This window comes from Bos indicus x Bos taurus, chromosome X (assembly GCF_003369695.1).
Source record: "Bos indicus x Bos taurus breed Angus x Brahman F1 hybrid chromosome X, Bos_hybrid_MaternalHap_v2.0, whole genome shotgun sequence".
Lineage (NCBI taxonomy): Eukaryota > Metazoa > Chordata > Mammalia > Artiodactyla > Bovidae > Bos > Bos indicus x Bos taurus.
In genome coordinates, this window is record NC_040105.1 from 61,053,642 (window position 1) to 61,074,938 (window position 21,297).

At 38.6% G+C, this 21,297-nt stretch overlaps 1 protein-coding gene across 2 annotated transcripts in view; it reads left to right on the top strand.

Annotated features, from left to right (window-relative positions):
- Nucleotides 1-21,297, top strand: part of AR (androgen receptor) — a 217,739-nt gene that overhangs the window by 129,823 nt on the left and 66,619 nt on the right. For both annotated transcript variants that reach the window (XM_027533137.1, XM_027533135.1), the window contains exon 2: nt 515-666. In XM_027533137.1, the coding sequence (XP_027388938.1) occupies nt 515-666 (152 nt within the window). The remainder of the gene's footprint in view (nt 1-514; nt 667-21,297) is intronic.

Here is a 21,297-nt window from a genome sequence, read left to right on the forward strand (position 1 = left end):
GCTCACACAAGTAGGTCAGTAGGCTGGGTAATATTATTCCTACTTACAGATGAGAGTAAGGCTCAGAGAACTATAACAAAGCACATCAAACTGCTTTGATGCTTAGTCTGGTATCGCCATAGGTCTCCCTTTGGATAAGTAAGGTTTTAGGACTGAGTTCATACCATTTAATTACTCTGATATTGTTTCATGACCACCACCTTAAGTTAGAGATGTTTACCTCAGGTTTCTGCCTTCATCCATCCCTCATGCAGACATAGCCCAAGGGACTGGCTGATTTCAGAAAACTTCTCAAATCCTTTCATAGGATCCAGAACGGCTCTGTCCACATGATAGAAACCCTACAAAAATAATCCCTAGGAGAAATCCAAGGAAAATTCAGCTTCACACTGACTCTGTTAAGCAATAAATAATAATTTACACATGCAGTTTAATCCTGAAGATTCAGACTTCTACCTTCCTGTTTCTGCCAACTACTGACATGTGTTTCATTATTCCTCTTGGGTCTTTTCAGTTTGGAGACCACCAGGGACCATGTTCTGCCCATCGACTATTACTTTCCACCCCAGAAGACCTGCCTGATTTGTGGGGATGAAGCTTCTGGCTGTCACTATGGAGCTCTCACTTGTGGAAGCTGCAAAGTCTTTTTTAAAAGAGCCGCTGAAGGTAAAGGATCTTGGACACTCACTTTTCTCTCCCTTTCTCTCCTAAAAAGAGACACCAGTTTATCAGGACTCAGGATTTTATGATCTCTGGGACAAAGTCACTGGCAGTGTTTGTTGAAAGAACCTAAGAGCCTTAAAAAGTCAATTTTCATACTTGTTGGACCCCTGTCTTTGGCAGCGTTGTTATTACAGGCAATGAAGGCAATGAAGTTGGTCCCAGCTGGTTCTTGGAGCTTGGTGGGTCCTAGGAACAAAAGAAAAAATTAATGATTTGAAAAGATTTGATTTCCTCCTTTCTTGTGTTCCATTCTCCTGCCTAGTGAGGGAAAAAAATGTCCTTATTAGAGAGGTTAGAAGTGGAGAAATCCAGACTAAGTCCCCAGCCTGTACTCTGTGGTGAATACAAGACTATTCCTTAGTGAAGGCTTCCTGGCCTCAACCCCAGAAAGGAAGTGTTCTCACTGTTCAGCAGACCATCAGTCTATGCACCTGCTCCCTCCTGCTGCTGCCTCCTTGGGGCCTTTTTGCATTAATAGCTCCTAGGTAGATAAGTATCCAAAGTGATAAGAAACTTTTATTCTCTCCTTCAGACCCTGTCCAAGAGCCCATAACCCTAAGCTAAGTTGTATCTTATATTTGGCTAAGTGTCCTCAAAAACTGGCTCCTTAGTATTATTTAGTTTAAAATAATTAATATCTGCTTAGCCCCAAGAGGTGCTCAGGCTACATCTTACAGCAGGAAGACCTCCTACACTTCCAGACCTCCTATATATGCTATTGCCTCCTTCCTTCCCAATCTCCCTAGGCTTAAGCCTCCTACCCATCCACTTCACTCCCCATCCTGTACTAAGTATTCCTTCTTGAAAGGACACTAATTAACAGCTTCTAGACAGAGATGCTCTGCTCTGGAAGCATACTCAGTTGCTAAACACCAGTATCTACTCTGGCCTCCACTTTTCACAAAGGAAATACTTCCTGCCAAGACCCTTTTCTTCCTTCTCACTGGCCTAGAAATTTTAAGTCAGAACTGAAAGAGACAGCCTTTCCGTATATAAAGCTATAATCCCTGAGGACAGTCTTAAAGTGGCAGGTATATTGGCCACACCTCTCAGCAGGAATGTGGTGACACCCATCAGAGGACAGCAGAAGCACCACAGTGTTCTTGGCAACTAGAGAAAAATTAGAAAGTGTGTGCTCTTTAACTGGTCTCCCTACTGATAGCTAACTGGAATGATGATTATCTTTTCACCATTTTGGCCAGGTGAAAGGAATACCTATAAAATGGAAACCTATTTTGTTTTCTTCTAGTTCCCCAGGCAATAAGAAGACAGATACTGTTCAGCATTAAAGAAAGCATGCTGCATGTTCCACCCATAACCCTGAGTGGCACATTGCTACTGCTTAAACTGAGCAATATGAGGTCCAGTGCCCCAGTGCCCAGGCATAGGCAGTTTGGAAAGAGACAGAGATCAGTGTCTTCATTCCTTAAGAGTACTCACAAAAGGATGGTTGTCAGAAAAGGAAATGAGGAGTAGCACCAAAGACTTCAGATCACCCCAACATCTCCAGTGAGAATCTGCCTCTTCCCCATACCTTGGCTTCAGTTAGGCCCTATCTATAGAGCAGAAAATGAACCATAGCACCCATCTAAAGCAATGTGTCAGTAAGCCCAGGCACCACAGTAATAGCAACTATATCCAATGGGAAAAGAGTTCAAGAAAGTAAGCGAAAAGCAAATTCAATAGTTAGATAGATTAGATTGTATTTGATGCTGCCTCTGGGTTTTAAAAATCTGGGTCACGATATTATTGTTTTTGGAAAACTGTGGAAATGATCAACTATATTGTGAAAGGGAAGATTTTGCTGTCATAACATATTCCACATGGGAGCTTTCTACAGAAATTAAGGCTGAAGGAGAGAGGCAGGCAGAAGGGCAGCTGGCAGGGCTGCCTGGGAGGAGCTCTGCTATTATGTGGATCTTGGACTATTTGAGAACAAGGAAGCTGGGAGAGGGGTAATCACTCAAATTGCCGAGCATTTGGAAATCTAGCAAGGTCTCAAAATTCTTCAGACCCTAGAATCACTTGTTAGAGGAACTTGGTAATATTTTCTTTGAGAAAATGAGCCTCTGTGAGCTCATGGAGCCAAATGATCTAAATTCCTTGAAATATTAAAATCTCCAGTGGGTTCTTTACAAAACTATGGAGCCCATTGGTTCCTTTGGAATGTGAACCCCAGCTTCCAGTCCTGAGCCCTTTGAGGGACAGGAGAAAGTGATTTAAAAAACATGAAACAAAGCAAAAAGAAAAAAAATGTATTGGTGTTTTCTTTTACCTTTAAAGTTTGGTGGCTGCAGTTTACTACCATTATTATCTCTATTTGAAGGCAGGGGGCTGTCTTATTACCTGCAGAGAACATTTATTGATTTTTTTTTCATTTTTACAATGCATCTTTATTGCCCAAATGGCCTTTCTAAAGGTGATTCTGAATCTGCCTTGTTGAAACTTGGAATTCCACCTGTCTTGGAGGGAGTGGGAGAACAAATCTTTTCTTCCTAATTTGTTTGTTGTTGTCAGTTAACTCAGATGGAGTATTCAGAGTGTTGATTACCACTTTATTCAGGGTTTCAAAAATCTTTGGACTGGGCACAGGTACAAGACTTAAAAGCCTGGCACGTCAGAAAAAAATCCATTTCTAGCTTTGGTAGTTCATAAACCATGAGGCTTTAATGCTGTCATTGGTGCAAGACTCAGCAAAGAATCGATTGTAATCTAGCCAGGTTTTCCTGTTGAGGAAGAAGAGAACCTCACATTTTCTCATTGTCAGTATTGCTGGGAGTTTAGAGTGAAGGTGAGGCTAGTCAAGGAAGAATCTGCTTATTTGGGGATTAAAAATGATGATAAAAACAATTGTAGGCCACGGGGGTAAAAATCATTAAAACCTGCTTGATGGAAACTTATTCAAAGAATGTGTGTGTGTGTGTGTGCATGTGTGTGTCTAGGTATGTGCTGTTGAGAGGATGGTCTCTGGGTTTGAAACAAGCATGTAGAGAATTAGCTAGTGGTGGTGGGTGGGATGAGTGGGAAGGTGAAAGGGGAAGGCATGTTGGATGTTATCAAAAAGACCAGGAAGTCAAAGGAAGGTGATATCCTTAAGCAGAGTAGGGGTCAGAGGGGGTTTAGTTTTGTGACATTGGCTAAGAAAATGTCCCTGTTTGGACCTCAGTTTTCCCTGTCTGTAAAATAGGGGAGTTAAACTAAGATATTTTTAAAATGCCCTTTCAGCTTAGACTTTTTGTGACAATTCTATAAATAACAAACACCATCACTGTTATTTCAGCAAACATGTGTGTTTATACTTGTATACACATTTGGTTTTGCCTTCCTAGAAGATGGTGAATCCTAGCTCCTGTCTCTTAAAAATACCAGTCTTCAGATGAGGATAGAGCCAGCTCAGAGAGTGCACTGTGGATGGGCTGAGTTAAGAGTCAGGACTCAGATTCCCTCTTCTCCCGGCACTATGACCATGGCTGGATAACTTCCTTTCTTTTCCATTTTCTCATCTGGAAAATCAGGATATGAATCCTCATCTCTACCTCATCATGTTTCAAAGAGGGTTAATTAATTCATCATGTGCATTATGTGCTCAAGAATTTACTATTTTTCAGACATTTTCTAGTAAAACATTGGAGATTGTACATCCATTTGTTTTGTACGCATGGAGCACTGTTTGGTACACATCATAAAACTGAAACTGTAGTTTACATTCTGAACTCAAAGAATTACACCATCCTCACTGATGTTTACAATATGTCCCAATTTAGTATCCTTGGCAAATTTTATATAAGTATGGCTTTGATTCTCTTTCTCTCCCCAGGTTTCTGTGAGGGAAGAAATGTAAGTGAACCCTCATTGAACTCTTTCTGTCCTTTAAATCTACTCTTTCCCACCTCAACTCATGTGGAATTGAATGTTACTTCTTGTTTGGAGTCTTGCAGAGAGTTTTTGGTGCATATCAGTGTCCTCTTCACTCCCTGACTTTAAGAGTAACATTTCCCAGGGGCAAGTTAGCTATGTTAGGAAGATATAATTGCAACTTTGTGTGTGCATGCTAAGTCGCTTCAGTCCTGTCTGACTCTTTGCGGCCCTATAGGCTGTAGCCTGCCAGGCTCCTCGGTCCACAGGATTCTCTGGAAAAGAATACTGGTGTGGGTTGCCATGCCCTCCTCCAGGGGATGTTTCCTACCCAGAGATGGAACCCAAGTCTCTTATGTCTCCTGTATCGGCAGGCGGGTTTTTTTTTTTTTTTTTTTTTAACCACTATCTCCACCTAGAAAGCCCTACTTGTAACTTCAAAAGGGCCTCCATCGAGTGTCTTTGGCCAAGAAGTTGACTGATGCTTATTGCACGAGTCTTAGAGATTTTTTTTTTTTTCACAAAACTACTCATAGTATCTTTTATCTGTCCCTGATTTTTTAAAAATATCATAGCCAGACTTTATTTTTTTTTTGCTACTTTTTATTTATTTATTTTTAAAACATTATTTATTTACTTTACAATAATTAGGGATCAGCAAACATTTTTCTGTAAAGGGCCAGATAGTAACAGATTTTGTGCCCTATATAGTCTCTGATGCTATTATTCAACTCTGCCTTTGCAGCATGAAAACAGTCCTAGACAAAACCAATGGGTGTGGCTGTGCTCCAGTAAAACTTTATGGGCAGTAAAATTTATATTTCATTCAGTTTTCACATGCCTTTAAATACTATTTTTTATTTTTATCAGCTATTTTAAATCTAAAATTCATTCTCAGTTCTTGCGTCACACAAAAAGAAAAAGCACATTAAATTTGGCTTGTGAATTTTTGCTGTTTGTCAAGTCTTGCTTTAGATGGTCACTCCTCTGCTTACAAATCTGCATAGAAAATTTGGCTCTTTCTGATCTCTGGTGTCTTAGTAACTCTCTAGATTATCTAATTTTAAACATTCTTCTGATATGGCCAGTGAAAGTTTGTACACCTTGCTTGCCTAGAATGCTTAGGGACTGAGCATTTTTTTTCACTAAATAGGAAAAAAAAAACATTCTTGGAATGCTAGAAGAGGATACTTTTTCTGATGATCTGGTATATCACTCAACCTTGCAATACCCAGAGGAGAAACTGAAAATATTCCACATAATTTTTAGGCTTTTGTACTGTAACCATGTGGATAATTATAAAATATGTATGAGTGAATTTGCTAGATGCCACATAGTAGTAGTAGTTAAGTTGCTAAGTCGTGTCTGACACTTGCAACCCCATGGACTGTAGCCTGCCAGACTCTTCTGTCCATGGGATTCTCCAGGCAAGAATATTGGAGTTGGTTGCCATTTCCTTCTCCAGAGGATCTTCCCGACCCAGGAGTCGAACACGGGTCTCCTGCATTGCAGGCAGATTCTTTACCGACTGAACTATGAGGGAAGCCCTCAGATGCCACATATAACCCAGATAGTATAGAGGAAGGTAGCTTTGAGGACTATCTGGTATGAAGTGTTATGGAAAAGCTCTCTGTCTCAGAGAAAGTAGGGCCCAGGTGGCCAGTTGAGTTATGAATTTACCATGTATTTCCCTATGATTCTTTGTCTTTACACATTTGTTGGCTTAATTCTGGTCTTCCTCATAATAGGACTAGAGCACAGGCCTTCAGAATAAATAATTTAGCTCTATAACTCATTCTAGTTGATGCCCACCCAAGTCTCTTATTAGAGCCCAATTTGGGGGCCATGTCAAGAATTTGCCATTGCTGGTCTATAAGGCCCTGTGGCTGATAATTTATAGCAAATGCATTTAATGAAACAATGATTAACAAGAAGTTTCTATGTCACCTGCAAGATCGTGTGAGTCCATTGTCTCCCTTTACCTTGCCTTACTATTCCCCAATGTGTTATATTTTTAAAGCCCATCCATATACTGCAGCCAGAAGTTTGTTTTTTTTTTTAATCCCCAGAGAATCTCTTGATAATTATGAAACTCTGGGTGGTAGATTTTAGCAGTTGGCTGCTATTGCACAGGTAAGTGTTAGACCCACTTTTTCTTCAGAGGTAGGAGTTATTTCTTTAGTCTCTAGTCTAGTCCCATGGCAACCAACACACTGTCCCTCATAACAACTGGATTCTGGGAGAATCCATTATTTCAAAAAGCAATTTCTTCAGTTATAATAGCCATGTGTGCATACTTCTGGAAGCTATTATTCAAGTGTTCACACTCCTCTTCAGAGCTAGCAACTGCTCTCAGAATTCCAAAGAGGCAAGTAAGCTTTGTACCTTTCAGAAGAGAGCACAGAAAAGGGAACTTCCCTCTATCCAGAAAAGGAAACTGAGAGTTTGGGTTAATGACTCTTTACAAAGGGAGCAAGGATTAGAATTCTCAGTCCATTTGTTTCCACTCCATGTTGTGACTTCTGATGCATCCCATTGGAATTACCACAGCTTCTGGCTATGTTGTTGCCTATATTTTACTGAATACTTCATAAGAACTGGCCTGGTGGTAATCTATCTTGTGTTCAGTCAGTATACATTTGCTGGATAATTACTACACATGGGATATCAGGCTCACATACTCAAGATACAGATCCTTCCTGAAGGAACCTAGTGATCATAACCCTGGACCCCTTTAAATTTCTTCAGTCATCATATTTCAGTTCCATTTGAACTTCCCAACCACCTGGAACAGAGGGAGAGGTCATCCTCCTGATTTTCCATGTAAGCAAACTGATGTTTTTTTTCAGTTAATCAACAGTTAGTAAGTGAAGTGGTGGTAGTTGAGTTGCTAAGTCCTGTCCAACTCTTTGAGACCCCATGGCCTGTAGCCTGCCAGGCTTCTCTGTCCATGGGATTCTCCAGGAAAGAATACTGGAGTGGATTGCCATTTCCCTCTCCAGAATTAAGTGGAGCATCTGGATTTAAACCCAGGTCTTCTGGGTCCAAAGGTAGCAGTCACTCTCTTATGGCACAGCTACCTCTCAAATATATAAACATACTAACCTAAAGCAGAGGAAAGTGAAAACAAGAAAGATAACAGTTGAAGAGAAACAACAGAATCAGAAATTAAAGAAGAAAAACTTTAAGTACTATGGGGAGAAACCAGTGAGTAACACTAACATCACAGGGAATGTTCTTCCTTAAAACAAACAAACAAACTTATAATAGCTAGTGGTTCACCAGAAACTCTTCATTAGTTAGGGCCAGCAGCACTCCAGTGTTCTTGCCTGAAGAATCCCAGGGACGGGGGAGCCTGGTGGGCTGCCATCCATGGGGTTGCACAGAGTCGGACACGACTGAAGCGACTTAGCAGCAGCAGCAGCAGCAGGGGCATGTGAGTGATAGTCGTTCCACTAGCTCCTAATGTTCAGAGGGAAAGTTCTGATTCTGATGAAACCAGGCTCGGTATTTCCTTAATTCACTCTCATCACAGAACCACAGAATAGGAAGCATGATTTAAAACCCGGGCTCATGAGAATTTTAATTCTCATTGCCAAGCTGAAGAACTCAGACAGTATGTATGGATACAGATGTTAGAATCATGTTCCTAGACTCTTTGCTTTGAGCCTACTTGGAGAAGTGTACCACAGAATATTTTCTATGGGGCCAGGAGAAAGAGAACTCCATTCCCCTCCTCTTTGTTGTCATAAACTAGAAAATATTGTCTTTCAGGACAGAACTAAAAATTCACAGAGACAAAATTGTGTTCTCTTTTATCAAGGTTTTTATTGTCTTCCCTCTCTAAGGACACCTGATAGTGTGGATGGACCATGATTTCGCTGTGGTACCTGGATGTGGACCCTGGAGACTATAAGCTAAATAATCACATTTCTATACTTCCATGTTCACAAGTTCCTTTACTTTCTCGGCATTGATTCAGCCAAGAGGTATTTAATGAAAAGACTTAAAAGATTCAGGGCTTTCAACCACAGGATCTCTAAATGCTAACCTGCTAAAAATTAAAAGAAGAGAACTTAAAAATCTAAAAATTTGACCAAGCTATTTTGTAGAAGAGAAAACTGAGGCCCAGAGAGAGAGGAAGTGACTTTCCTAGGTTCATAGAAAATATAAATGACAGAAATGAAGGTTTTCCAGTAGTTTCTTATTTCTTGTCTGAGGGGTTCTCCAGCTTCACAGCTTCAGAGAGTGTTGTCTTGGCACCTCCAAGAATTATGTGAGGCAACATAATAAATCTTTTTCTTGACTGCAGGGATCTCTAAAATGACTATTTGATGACTGGCACTTTCCCCAGATAACATCCATTTATTCAACAAACAGTCAGTGTTTATTTGTTGTGTGCAATAGACCTATACAAGGCACTGGGATAAGAGATAATAACAAAAAAAATAGTTATTGCATACTCAATAAGTATTAGTTGTTTTGTAGACATTTTCTCATTCAGTCCTCACAATAACCCTACGATGTGGGTATTACCATTTGTCCCATTGACAAATGAAGGAATTGAGGCACAGAAGAGTTAAAGTGACTTGCCCAAAGTCATATGACTCTTTAGTGACTATGGAGTGAACATGGCACAGAGTTTCCCACATAATGGGCTTCCCAGGTGGCTCAGTAGTAAAGAATCCTCCTGCCAATTCAGGAGATGTGGGTTTGATCCCTGAGTCAGGAATATTCCTTTAGAAGGAAATGGCAACCCACTCCAGTATTCTTGCCTGGGAAATCACATGGACAGAGGAGCCTTGTGGGCTACAGTCCATGGGGTCACAAAGAGTCAGACACAACAATTTAGTGACTAAACATCAACAACAACAGTAGTCTGCCAGGTACAAAAGGTCGGAAATGAACTTCAGGAATATTGAACAGACTGACCAAAGACAGGGCTGCATGAAAGCAGGATACTTGTTTAAGGAACATTCTGGAGTCCAGAGATGGTTGAGGGGAACCTCATCAGATGCAACAGATCCCTTGGTCAGCCTTCAACTGACCTTTTATGCCTGTTCCCCACTCCCACCTTGTGCCAATGCTGAGCTGTACATCGCCATCCTACTCTACTTTCTGGGCTTTTTGGAAGCGTGCTGCTATCTAGATAGTGGAATGAAATGCAGTGAAAGAGAAGCAGATTCTATCTAACATTCCTTCTTTTCACTTCAAAATTCCATTTAAATAATAAAAGTGTTGAGCTAAATGATCTTGAATATTTTAGCAATAAATCTATAACAGCCTAAATCTTTCTAACAATAAATCTCTAAAATTTTATGGATACTCCAGATATTTCCATTGGCCAGCAGTTCACTTTATAAGCATCAACCTTGTAAAATAGACCCGAGTTCAATCCTTGGCTCCAAAATAGATAGATATTGGGCCTTGAGCAACTACTGTAACTTTGTGCCTCTGTGAGGATAGTAATAGGTCGCAGGGTTATTGTAAGAGCTAAATGATATGTAGCACAGCTCATATTAGCACAGCCCAGTAAGTTTTGATTCCATCTACAGAAATGGAGCTATGGTCATTAGTACACATACACTTATGATGTCCCTTGGGTAGCAGAGAGGAGAGGTGGCAGATAGTATTTATGGCAGTTCCCTGGTAAAGAAGGCCTTGGGTTGGCGTAAGGTTCTTAAACAACCACTTATCTTCAGTGTTACTTAATTGGTGATCTGAAGGTCCAATAGCATTTGTATAAGAACATAGCAAAAGTTAATCTCTTCCTCTTTCCTCTTTGTCTCTCAGGGCACTATGAATAACATTTCCCAGAAAGCCCAGCATGTATGTGTCCATTGCCTCTCTTGACTTTTGAGCTTTGGACATGAAGGTGTCAGAGCTTTCTGTGTATTTTTGTCTGCAACAAGATTTGTCTGACCTCCCTAGTAAATTCAGATCCACAGCCACAGGCCAGGAGAAAAGCTAACCAAGTTCATAAATTATCCTCCACATTCTTCAGCCATTGGCTTCCCTCATCTAGCCAGAGGTGTGTCTTAAAAGTATGTTGGGGCCAGATTCAATAGAAACCTGAGCCAGCACCTGTGTAAATACAATTTTAAAGCTTCTTTTCCTGAAGCCAGATGGGTATTTTTTAAAACCAAGCTGGGTTGTATTTTATCTAGAGTACTGTCTCCTACATTCTTAGTGCTTTGGACCCTTTGGAAAAATGTAGTATGGTTGTACTATTATTGCCTGGTTATTTGTGAGGGAAGGGGCATTTCTTTCAAAAATCAGATAATGCCTTAGTGTGGCCTGTGACTTTACTGTGTATAAAATGAAACTCTGCTCATGATTCATCATTCATTCTGCTCCCCATAGATTGACATCCATACCCACTCTTCATTATTGATCCTATTAAAAGTTAGTCACCCGACATGTAACATACTACTAACTCCTAACTGAATCATCTTTAGATCTTGTCCAAAACCCTATATATAGAGAAGGGAGGTTAACATCTTGCCTAGGGCCTGGAGGGGGCTCTTCAGTAAGTGGGTATCCAATCCTTGACATCCCTTAGCTCTGCTCAGCTTCAAAACAGAGACAGGATCTTTCATTTATGTTGCTTACGATTAAAGGCTTCCTGCTTCCCAATGTCCTGCAGGGCCTCTTCTTCCACCCCACCTCTATAGCCTCCATGGCTCTCTAGAAACTTTTCTGTAATCATGTCACTCAGAAGAAGATTTTCTTGTCTCTTTTGAAATTTCAAGAGGACTAGTCAGCAACTTTTGGGCTTCCTTGGTGGCTCAGTGGTAAAGAATCTGCCTGCAGTGCAGGAGATGTGGGTTCAATCCCTGGGTCAGAAAAATCCCCTAGAGAAGGAAATGGCAAGCCACTCCAGTATTCTTGCTTAGTAAATCCCCATGGACAGAGGAGCCTCGTGGGCTACAGTCAATGGGATCACAGAGAGTCAGGCATGACTTAGTTACTAAACAATAGTTAGCAAGTTTAGGTTAGATTGTGCTTCCATGGGAGCAGAGATAGATGCAGGAAACAATAGAATGGACTATGGAGATGTGGAATGATTTCTCACCTAACTAGTTAAATCCTACAAAAATAAAGTGTTTTTTACTCAGAAGCCCTATTGATATAGGAGTAAAAGACTTGATTTGAGTCCAGTGTTTGTTAACTCTGTGATCTTGGGAAAATGACATGTCATCCCTGAGCTTTAGTTTTCTTGCTTGAAAATTGGGATAATGATGACCACTAGAAAAATTCTAAGGATTACATGAGATAAAGTAACTAGAAGTTTTCTTACATAGTGCCAGACTTCCTAAAAAAGTGAATCAAACAATGTTGACAATGACTCTTAATGTGTGAATGAGAAATCAGCTCCATGTCAAATTTCAACATGTTTTCCAGGGGTCCCATTATTTCACTCTATTATACTCTGTGCTTCTGCACAGGTATAAATAATTCACTTGTTGTTATTTACATGGATATTTTGATAATAATTATTTTTAGACATATGTCATGTTTCAGACATAAATCAGACTGTAATAGTTTTGCAGCTTTGTAGACATATTCATTCCCAAGTACCAAAGACCTAAAAGGAGTTAGCTAGAGCTATGAAGGGTAGAACAGAGATAGGCAACACAGGGCTCCCTGGTACCTGTCTCTTAGTTAGAAAGGACTTCAGACTATAGGCATTTGTGATTCTAGTGTCAGGGAAGAAGAGCTGGAGGTAGACTAGAAGAGGAAGAGTAGCTTTTACTCATTCATTTTGTTAAAAGCATGCATATATTGTATGAGGCCCTGTATGAGTCCAGAGATGAGTGTGAGATGGCCCTGTCCTCAGAGATCTTCTGGTCTGATGGACATGCCCTCCAAGGTCAGCTAAAGTTTTACACTACAAAGGGTATTTGAGTGCAGCAGAAGCAGTATGATGGGAAAGGGGAGATAAAAATCTATAGGCATAGCTCCCCATACCTAAGGACAGCCCTGACCAAGACTGACACAGTTTGAGGGACCTATTCCCATCAGCAGGTCTGGAAGCCTTATTAACAACAACAAAAGGTAATGATGATAATAATTATAGCAGCTAATATTTACTAAACATTTTCTTTGTGTTAGATGCTACACTAAATGCTTACTTAATCTTCACAACAATGTTATGAAGTAATAGATATTCTTACTACCCTTATTTTACAAATGGGGAAACTAAGACTCAAAGACTAAGAGAACAGGGAGAGAACTAACTCATCTCAATTCAACAAACATTCAGCATCTACTGTATGCTAGACCTGTGCTAAGTGCTAAGGAGAGATGAGTAAAACATATTCTCAGTCCAATGGGAGCAAACCCATAAGTGCACAATTAAGTTAATATATTTCAGGCCTTCTGCTTGATGCTGGAAACTCACTGATAAATGACACACAGTTTTTCCTGCAAAGATCTCAAAGTTTACTGGGGGATATCAGTGTGGAAACAAATATTATGTACTGCTGAGAGAAGGGTAAGTGCAAAATGGAAAAGAGATTGTAAAACAAATAATTGGTTTAAATCAGAGCCCCAAGGAAGCATGCTCACACTTTCCCCTTCCTCACCTTTACTCAGGCTTCTCCCCCGCTGCTTCAAGTGCCTTTTCTTAAGCCCCACCTTCCTTCAAGGCTTCACTCAAATGCCCACTCCTCCATGAAGCCTCCACCCCATCAAAAGGCATCCTATCCTCTCCTGTACCCCCTCTCTTTTACTGATGTCAACTTGACCCAATCTTTACTTGGTAATCCTTCTTCCTTGTTAATCTATCCATTATGCTCCTTTGGGGTCATAGGGAAATGCCAAAAATTTAGACACATATCCAGTAAGAGGAAGGTCAGTCTCTAAGAGCAAGCTCTTTTATGATTCTGTGAGCATTTAACATCCATGTTGCTAGAAACACCTGTGAATGACCTGACCCCTCTTTGGAGCAGAATGTGATTGGTGTATTGCTTCAAGGAGACTGTCATTGTTCTGGGAAATATTCCAAAGTTTGCTATCACCAGTGAATATGTACAGAGAATAGAGCCTGCAGATAAGCTGTCCTCTGATTAGCTTCAGACATGTTCCAAGCAGCTAGGATGTGGTAGATTTAGCCTTAGGAAATTCACTTGACCTTTCTAAGCCTCAGTTAATTCATCTAAAAATGGAGGTAATATAGTGGTTGAAAAGGCCAAAGGAATTGATGCTTGTGAAAACAGTGTGTAAATTGAAAATTATTCTTTGAGTATTAGTTTCTGGGAGATCTCCTTATCATCATTCAGGTAAATACTTGCCTCTGACATCTCTGAAAACCCTTTGCAAAGAGTTGTCTGTAGGAGAAACAGTTTAATTTGCAAATTGCTCCTTTATTTGCATGTAAATAAAGTACATCTGCAGTCACACCAGAATGATTACCTCTTTGAAATACCTCTCAAGGATCCTCAAAATGAATTTTATCCCCCCACCCGAAATAGTCTGTCACAAAGATAACCTCCAAATTCACTGACAGTATGTCCAACCACTTTTGCAAGATATATGGTTAGGCAGATAATTTTATTTATACAGGTAATTATTTTCTTCCAGCAAGTGAGTAGCTAGAAGATGGCCAAGAGAGGCCATGAGGAGTGCCTTTCTTTTACAGCCCATTTCTGGGTCTTACTTGCAAGGTTACTAAAGGTCTGTGCAGAAAAGTTGCAGTGTTTATGGCAAAAGCAAAACTCGCTCTAAAAGCAAGCCCTTGTTTCATTGCTTAGTGTTTTTAATCCCCAGCAGACATGACTTTGATCTGGCACTTGGCAGCATGGCAGTATACAAATTGTGGGGGAACAGTGATATTATCTGAATGAATTCATTTGTTGTAAGTTATAAATATATGGGCTTTTTCTATTTCATCACCCTCAAAATTTTATCTGTTTTTCCCAATGGAGCCATCTCTTGGCCTTTAATATGCTCCCTTTGAGCTCATGGGCATTGCTGCATGGCTAACATAGGAACCTTGAGAAATTGCTTCCAAGGTCCTTTTCTTTATTTTATCTTGATACTCAAGCTACCAGAGTCAGTAGTGACTGTGGTGGGCTGACAATGAAGTGGCAGCAAACCAAGCTTTGTCCTCTGGCTTCCCTTGACCCCTTCTATCCATCATCCAAGAGGCTCCAGGCCAGCATTCCACAGAGCAGCCTCACCAAACTCACTAGGACTGAAGGGAAACCAGGATTTCAAACAGTCATTATAGAAGGAAGGAATGGGACTTAGCATTTATAAAAACTACAGTTGTCTCTTTGTTGATTCTTTTCACTCCAGAAAGATAACTACTCTTTTTAGGAGACTTTCAAAACCTCATAATCTTCTAGAACTTGGGCTGCTTCCTTAAGAAGCACATTTCAGAAAGATGTCATGGCCAGCAAAATATTAAAAGATCAATCATTCATTCACTCATGCATTCAATTAGTGTAAACTGATTTTTTTTTTATTTGCCAGACACCAGGAATGACAAAAAAGAGTACTTTTAATCCTTGTCTCCTTCACAATTTAATAAAGATAGCCATTCTTTCATTTTATAATGATCTGTCATATTTCATGCACTGCTGCATGTCTTTACATGGTAATGACACAAGAGAATGATAGAAAAGCTGAGTGTGGATCTAACCACTTTCAAGGCTCCATTATGAAATACTGGATTTGCAATTTTAAAGAACTATTTTGAAATGTTACCCTAAGGCACTGCAGGTTATAGAATCTTGCTGTCATAAAAGGCAAGAACATAGGTGATAATGACATGAATGAGATGAGAAGTTGGGAAGAGTTAAAGTGTTCAATTTCTTTTAGAAAAGAGTGGTGGCACTAGTGTTAAATAACTGGCCAGCCAATGCAGGAGACATAAGAGATCCCTGAGTTGGAAAGATCCCCTGGAGGAGAGCATGGCAACTCACTCCAGTATTCTTGCCTGGATAATCCAATGGACAGAGAAATCTGGCAGGCTACAGTCCATAGAGTTGCAAAAAGTTTGACAAAACTGAATCGACTTAGCACACATGTGTGCACACACACACACACACACACACAGACACACACACGTACTTTATGCATACATCATGGCAGAGTAAACCACTACAAAAAAAAAGAAAGCTGGCATGTGACCCTAGGCAAGTCACTGAAGCTCTCTGGATTCTGCTTCTGTATCTACAAGGCTGTTAATGGTATTTGCTTTTTCTACTTCATGAGTATGTTGTGAGTAATGTATAGAAAGGTATTTGCTCATGCTACCACATCTTACAAATGTATGAGATTGATATCAGAACCTTATAAAGGTAGACCTGACTTCATTAATGACTTCCAGTGTCTTTAAAGACCTCTGCAGACTTTATATTAGATCATTTGAGGTACAATTTACAAGACACTCTTGATCTTCTTTTCTGACTCCTATTATTGGCACCAAAAGGCATGGTAGGATTTTTTTTTTTTTTTTAGGAGCCTTCCCTTGTGGCTCAGATGGTAAAGAATCTGCCTGCAATGCAGTAGACCCAGGTTTGTTCGTTGGGTCGGGAAGATCCCTTGGAGAAGGGAATGGCAACTCACTCTAGAATTCTTGCTTGGAAAATCCCATGGACAGAGGAACCTGTTTTTTTAAAGATAAAATTCACATGCTACAATATTCACCCTTTTTAAGTGTTTAATTCCGTGGTTTTAGTATGTTCAAGAAATCGTGAAAACATTACCATTATTTGATTCCAGAACATTTTCATCATCTCAAAAAGATACCCTGTACCCATGAGCACTTACTCCCAATTTCCCCTCCTCTCAGGCCCTGGAAACTGCTAATATTTTCTGTCTCTATGGATTTATAAATTCTGAACATTTACCTCAGTGGAACATTACATGACATTTGTATCTGGATACTTTCACTTAATATGATGTTAATCCATGTTTTAGTATGCATTAGTATTTCATTTTTTCTGATTGAATAATAATTGCTGGGTTATATGGGGCTTCCCTGGTGGCTCAGATAGTAAAGAATCTGCCTGCAATGCAAGAGACCTGGGTTCGATCCCTGGATTGGGAAGATCCCTTGAAGAAGGGAATAGCTACCTACTGAAGTATTCTTGCCTGGAGAATTCCATGGACAGAGGAGCCTGGTGAGCTATGGTCAATGGGATCGCAAAGAGTTGGACACAACTGAGTGACTAACACTTGCACTTTCATGGTAACTGTACGTTTAACAGGGACTAAGGGTTTTCTTTCTTTTTTTTTTAATGAGACTTCACCATTTTACATTTCCATCAGCATTGTATGACGGTTCTCCACATCTTTACCAACTCATTATTATATTGCATTATTATTTTTTTATTATTATACCCATCTTAGTGGGTGTGAAGTGGTATTGTATTGTGGTTTTGATTAGTGTTTATATAATAGCTGATGATGTTATGCATCTTATCATATGGTTTTTGGGCATTTGTGTATCTTCTATAATCAAATTACTATTCATATCCTTTCCCATGTTTTGATTGGATTATTTCTTTTTTGCTATTGACTGGTAAGTATTCTTTGTGAGTTATAGATACAAGCCTCTTATCAGATATCAGATTGTCTTTTCACTATTTTGATGGTATGAAAGAATAAAATCTTTAATGAAGTTCAGTTTATCCATCTTTTTCCTCTATTGATTGTGTTTTGGTGCCTTATCCAAAACTTTATGCCTAATCCAAGGTCACAGACATTTACACTTATGCTTTCTTCAAAGAATTTTGTAGTTTTAACTGTTCCATTTGGATTTTTGATCCATTTGGAGTTGATTTTTTTTTTTAGATGATGTGAGGTGAGAGTCGAACTCCATTTTTGCATGTAGATAACATGCTGTCCCAGAATTATTTGTTGAAAAGAGTATTGTTTCTCCATAGCCATCTTAGTATCCTTGTTAAAAACTATTAATCATAAATACATGCACTTATATCTGGACTTTCAGCTCTATTCCACTGAACTATATATCTTTCCTTATGAAACCAGTACACCATCTTAATGACTGTAGCATCATAGTAAGGTTTGAAATTGGAAAGTGTGAGTCCAACAAATTTGTCCTTCATTTTCAAGATTGTTTTGGCTATTCTAGGACACTTGCATTTTCATATGCATTTTTGAAAAACCTTGTAATTTCAGGAAAAGTGATAGTTGGGTTTTGGTAGGTCAGAGTGGGGAGTTTTGTCATGTTAACAATATTAAATCTTCACATTCATGAACACAAGACGTCTTTCCATTTATTTAGTTGTTCTTTAATTTCTTTCAGTTATGTTTTGTAGCTTTCAGTGTATAAATTTCATAGACTTTTAAATTTATCCCTAAAGACTTTATTCTTTTTGATGCTTTTGTAAATGGAGTTGATTTATTAATTTTGTTTTGGATTACTCATTGCTACTAAAATGTAACTAATATGTATATATTGATCTATTATACTGCATCCTTGCTGAATTAATTTATCAACTCTAATAGTTATTTTGCATATTTTTAGAATTATCTTTGTATTAGATAAAACAGTCTGTGAAAAGAGATAGTTTTCTGTCTTCTTTTCCAATCTGCATGCCTTTTATTTCTTTTTCTTGTCTAATTGCCCTGACTAGAACATCCAGTACAATGTTGAATAGAAGTGATGAGAGTTGACATCCTTGTTTTGTTCCCAATCTTAGGGGAAAAGCTTTCAGTCTTTAACCATTAAGTATGGTGTTAGCTCTGAGTTTTTCATAGATACCCATTATCAGGTTGAGGAAGTTTCCTTCTAGTCCTGGTTTATTGAAATATTTTTATCAAGAAACATTGCTGGATTCTTTTAAATGCTTTTTCTGTGTCTATTTAAATCACATGTGGTTTTTGTCTTTTATTCTGGTAAAATGTTAAATTACATTGGTTTAGTTTTGTTGTGTTGTTGAACCAACCTTACATGTATCCTGGGATACATTTCACTTGGTTATGGGGTATAAACCCTTTTATGTATTGCTTTTTGGTTTGTAAGTATTTTGTTCAGATTTTACCTCCATATTGTATTCATTAGAAAACGTGATCTGTAGTTTTCGTCTTGCCCTATCTTTGTCTCATTTTGTTATCAGGGTAATAATACTTTCAAAATAAATTGCAAAGTATACCTTCATCTTTTTTTCCTCTTTCAGAAGTATTTGTGAAGAATTGGTATAAGTTCTTTAAACATTTGGTAGAATTCAGTAATAAAGCCATGAGTCCTTGGACTGTTCTTTGTGGGAAATTATTATTATTACTACAATTATTATTATTCTTCAGTATCTTTGTTATAGGTATATTCTGACTTTAGTTTTGAGTCAGATTTGACAGTTTGTTTCTTTCTAGTAATTTTCATTTCATCTGTGTTACTCAACTTGTTGGCATATAATTGTTTGTGGCATTCTCATATAATTTTTTTTTCTGTAAGATTTTGTTCAGTAAAAATGATTCAATAAATTACCTTTATTTCCATAGTATCCTCTCTTCTTTCATTCCTGATTTTCATACTTTGAGTCCTTTTTTTTTTTTTTTTTCTCTTGGTTAGCCTATTAAAAGGTTTGTCAATTTGTTGATCTTTCCAAAGAACCAAAATTTGGTTTTGTTCATTTTCTCTTTTGTTTTCTGTTGTCTATTTCGTTTATTTATGTCTTTATTTTTAAATCATTTTTCCTTCTGCTTTTTCTTTTTTAGTTTACTTGCCTTTTTCTAGTGTCTTAAGGTAGAAGATTATGTTACTTATTTGAGCTCTTTCTCAGCAGCTGCAAATAATGTAAATGTACTATAAATTTTCTTCTAGGCACTGTTTTTATTGAATTCCAACAGCTTTGGCACATTGTCTTTTCATTTCAATTTATCTGAAGGTATTTTCTTATTTCCCTTGCAATTTCTTCTTTGAACAATTGATTGTTTAGGCTGCATTAACTTTCACATATCTGTGAATTTCTCAAACTTCCTGATTGCTCATTTAATTCTATTAATATGTTTTAAAAGAGAACATCCTTTGTATGATTTTGGTCCATTTGAACTTAAAGAGGTTTGTGTTATGGCCTTAACTATGTTCTTTTCTGGAGGATGTTCAATGTGCATTTAGAAATATGTATGATGGTGTTTTGGGGTAGAAAATTCTATAGATATTTGTTAAAGCTGATTTTTATAGTGTTGACACTACTTCCCTTCTCTCATATTCTGCTTACTTATTCTATTCTTATTGAAAATGAGGTCATTACCATCTTTCTAAATTCCATATATAAGTGTTAGTATACTGTATTGGTGTTTTTCTTTCTGGCTTACTTCACTCTGTAAAATAGGCTCCAGTTTCATCACCTCATTAGAACTGATTCAAAAGTATTCTTTTTAATGGCTGAGTAATACTCCATTGTGTATATGTACCACTGCTTTCTTATCCATTCATCTGCTGATGGACATCTAGGTTACTTCCATGTCCTGGCTATTATAAACAGTGCTGCGATGACCACTGGGGTACACATGTCTCTTTCAATTTTGGTTTCCTTGGTGTGTATGCCCAGCAGTGGGATTGCTGGGTCATATGGCAGTTCTATTTCCAGTTTTTAAGGAATCTCCACTGGGATGACCCAGAGGGATGGTATGGGGAGGGAGGTAGTAGGGGAGTTCAGGATGGGGAACATGTGTACACCCGTGGTGGATGCATGTTGATGTATGGCAAATCCAATACAATATTGTAAAGTAAAAAATAATAATATTATTTTTTACTTTACAAGATTTGGGAGAATGGCATTGAAACATGTAGGTATCATGTATGAAACGAGATGCCAGTCCAGGTTCGGTGCATGATGCTGGATGCTTGGGGCTGGTGCACTGGGACGACCCGGAGGGATGGTGTGGGGCGGGGGGGGGCGGGGAGGGAGGAGGGTTCAGGATGGGGAGCACATGTGTACCTGTGATGGATTCATTTTGATATTTGGCAAAACTAATACAATTATGTAAAGTTTAAAAATAAAATAAAATTTGAAAAAAGGAGAAAAAAATAATAATAATAATTAAAAAAAATTTTTTAAGAAAATGAGGTCTTTAAATTTCTGTTATTTAACCATCTATTTTTCCATTCAATTCTGTCAGTTTGTAATTTATGTTTTTCAGGCTGTTATTAGATTCTTATATGTATAACTGTATGTCTTCCTAATGAATTCAACTTGATACTGTTACAACATGACCATCTTTGTCAACAGTCACAGACTTTATCTTCATGTCTATTTTGTCTGATAGTAGTAATGGAGGAGCCTGTTGGGCTGCAGTCCATGGGGTCGCTAAGAGTCGGACACGACTGAGCGACTTTACTTTCACTTTTCACTTTCATGCATTGGAGAAGGAAATGGCAACCCACTCCAGTGTTCTTGCCTGGAGAATCCCCGGGACAGAGGAGCCTAGTGGGCTGCCGTCTATGGGTTCACACAGAGTCGGACACGACTGATGTGACTTAGCAGCAGCAGTATACCCACTCCAGCTTTCCTTTGGTTACTGTTTACATAGAATACTTTTTCTGTTCTTTTACTCTCAAAGTGTTTGTCTCTGAATCTATGGTGTCTCTTGTAGACAAGCATATAGTTGTATCTCATGATTTTTTTTTCCAATTCATTCCTCAAATCTCTGTCTTTTAATAGCAGTGTTTAATACAATTACACTTAATTATTTATTAGGCAGGATTTACACCTGCTAAACCTCATAGTTTGTTGTTGC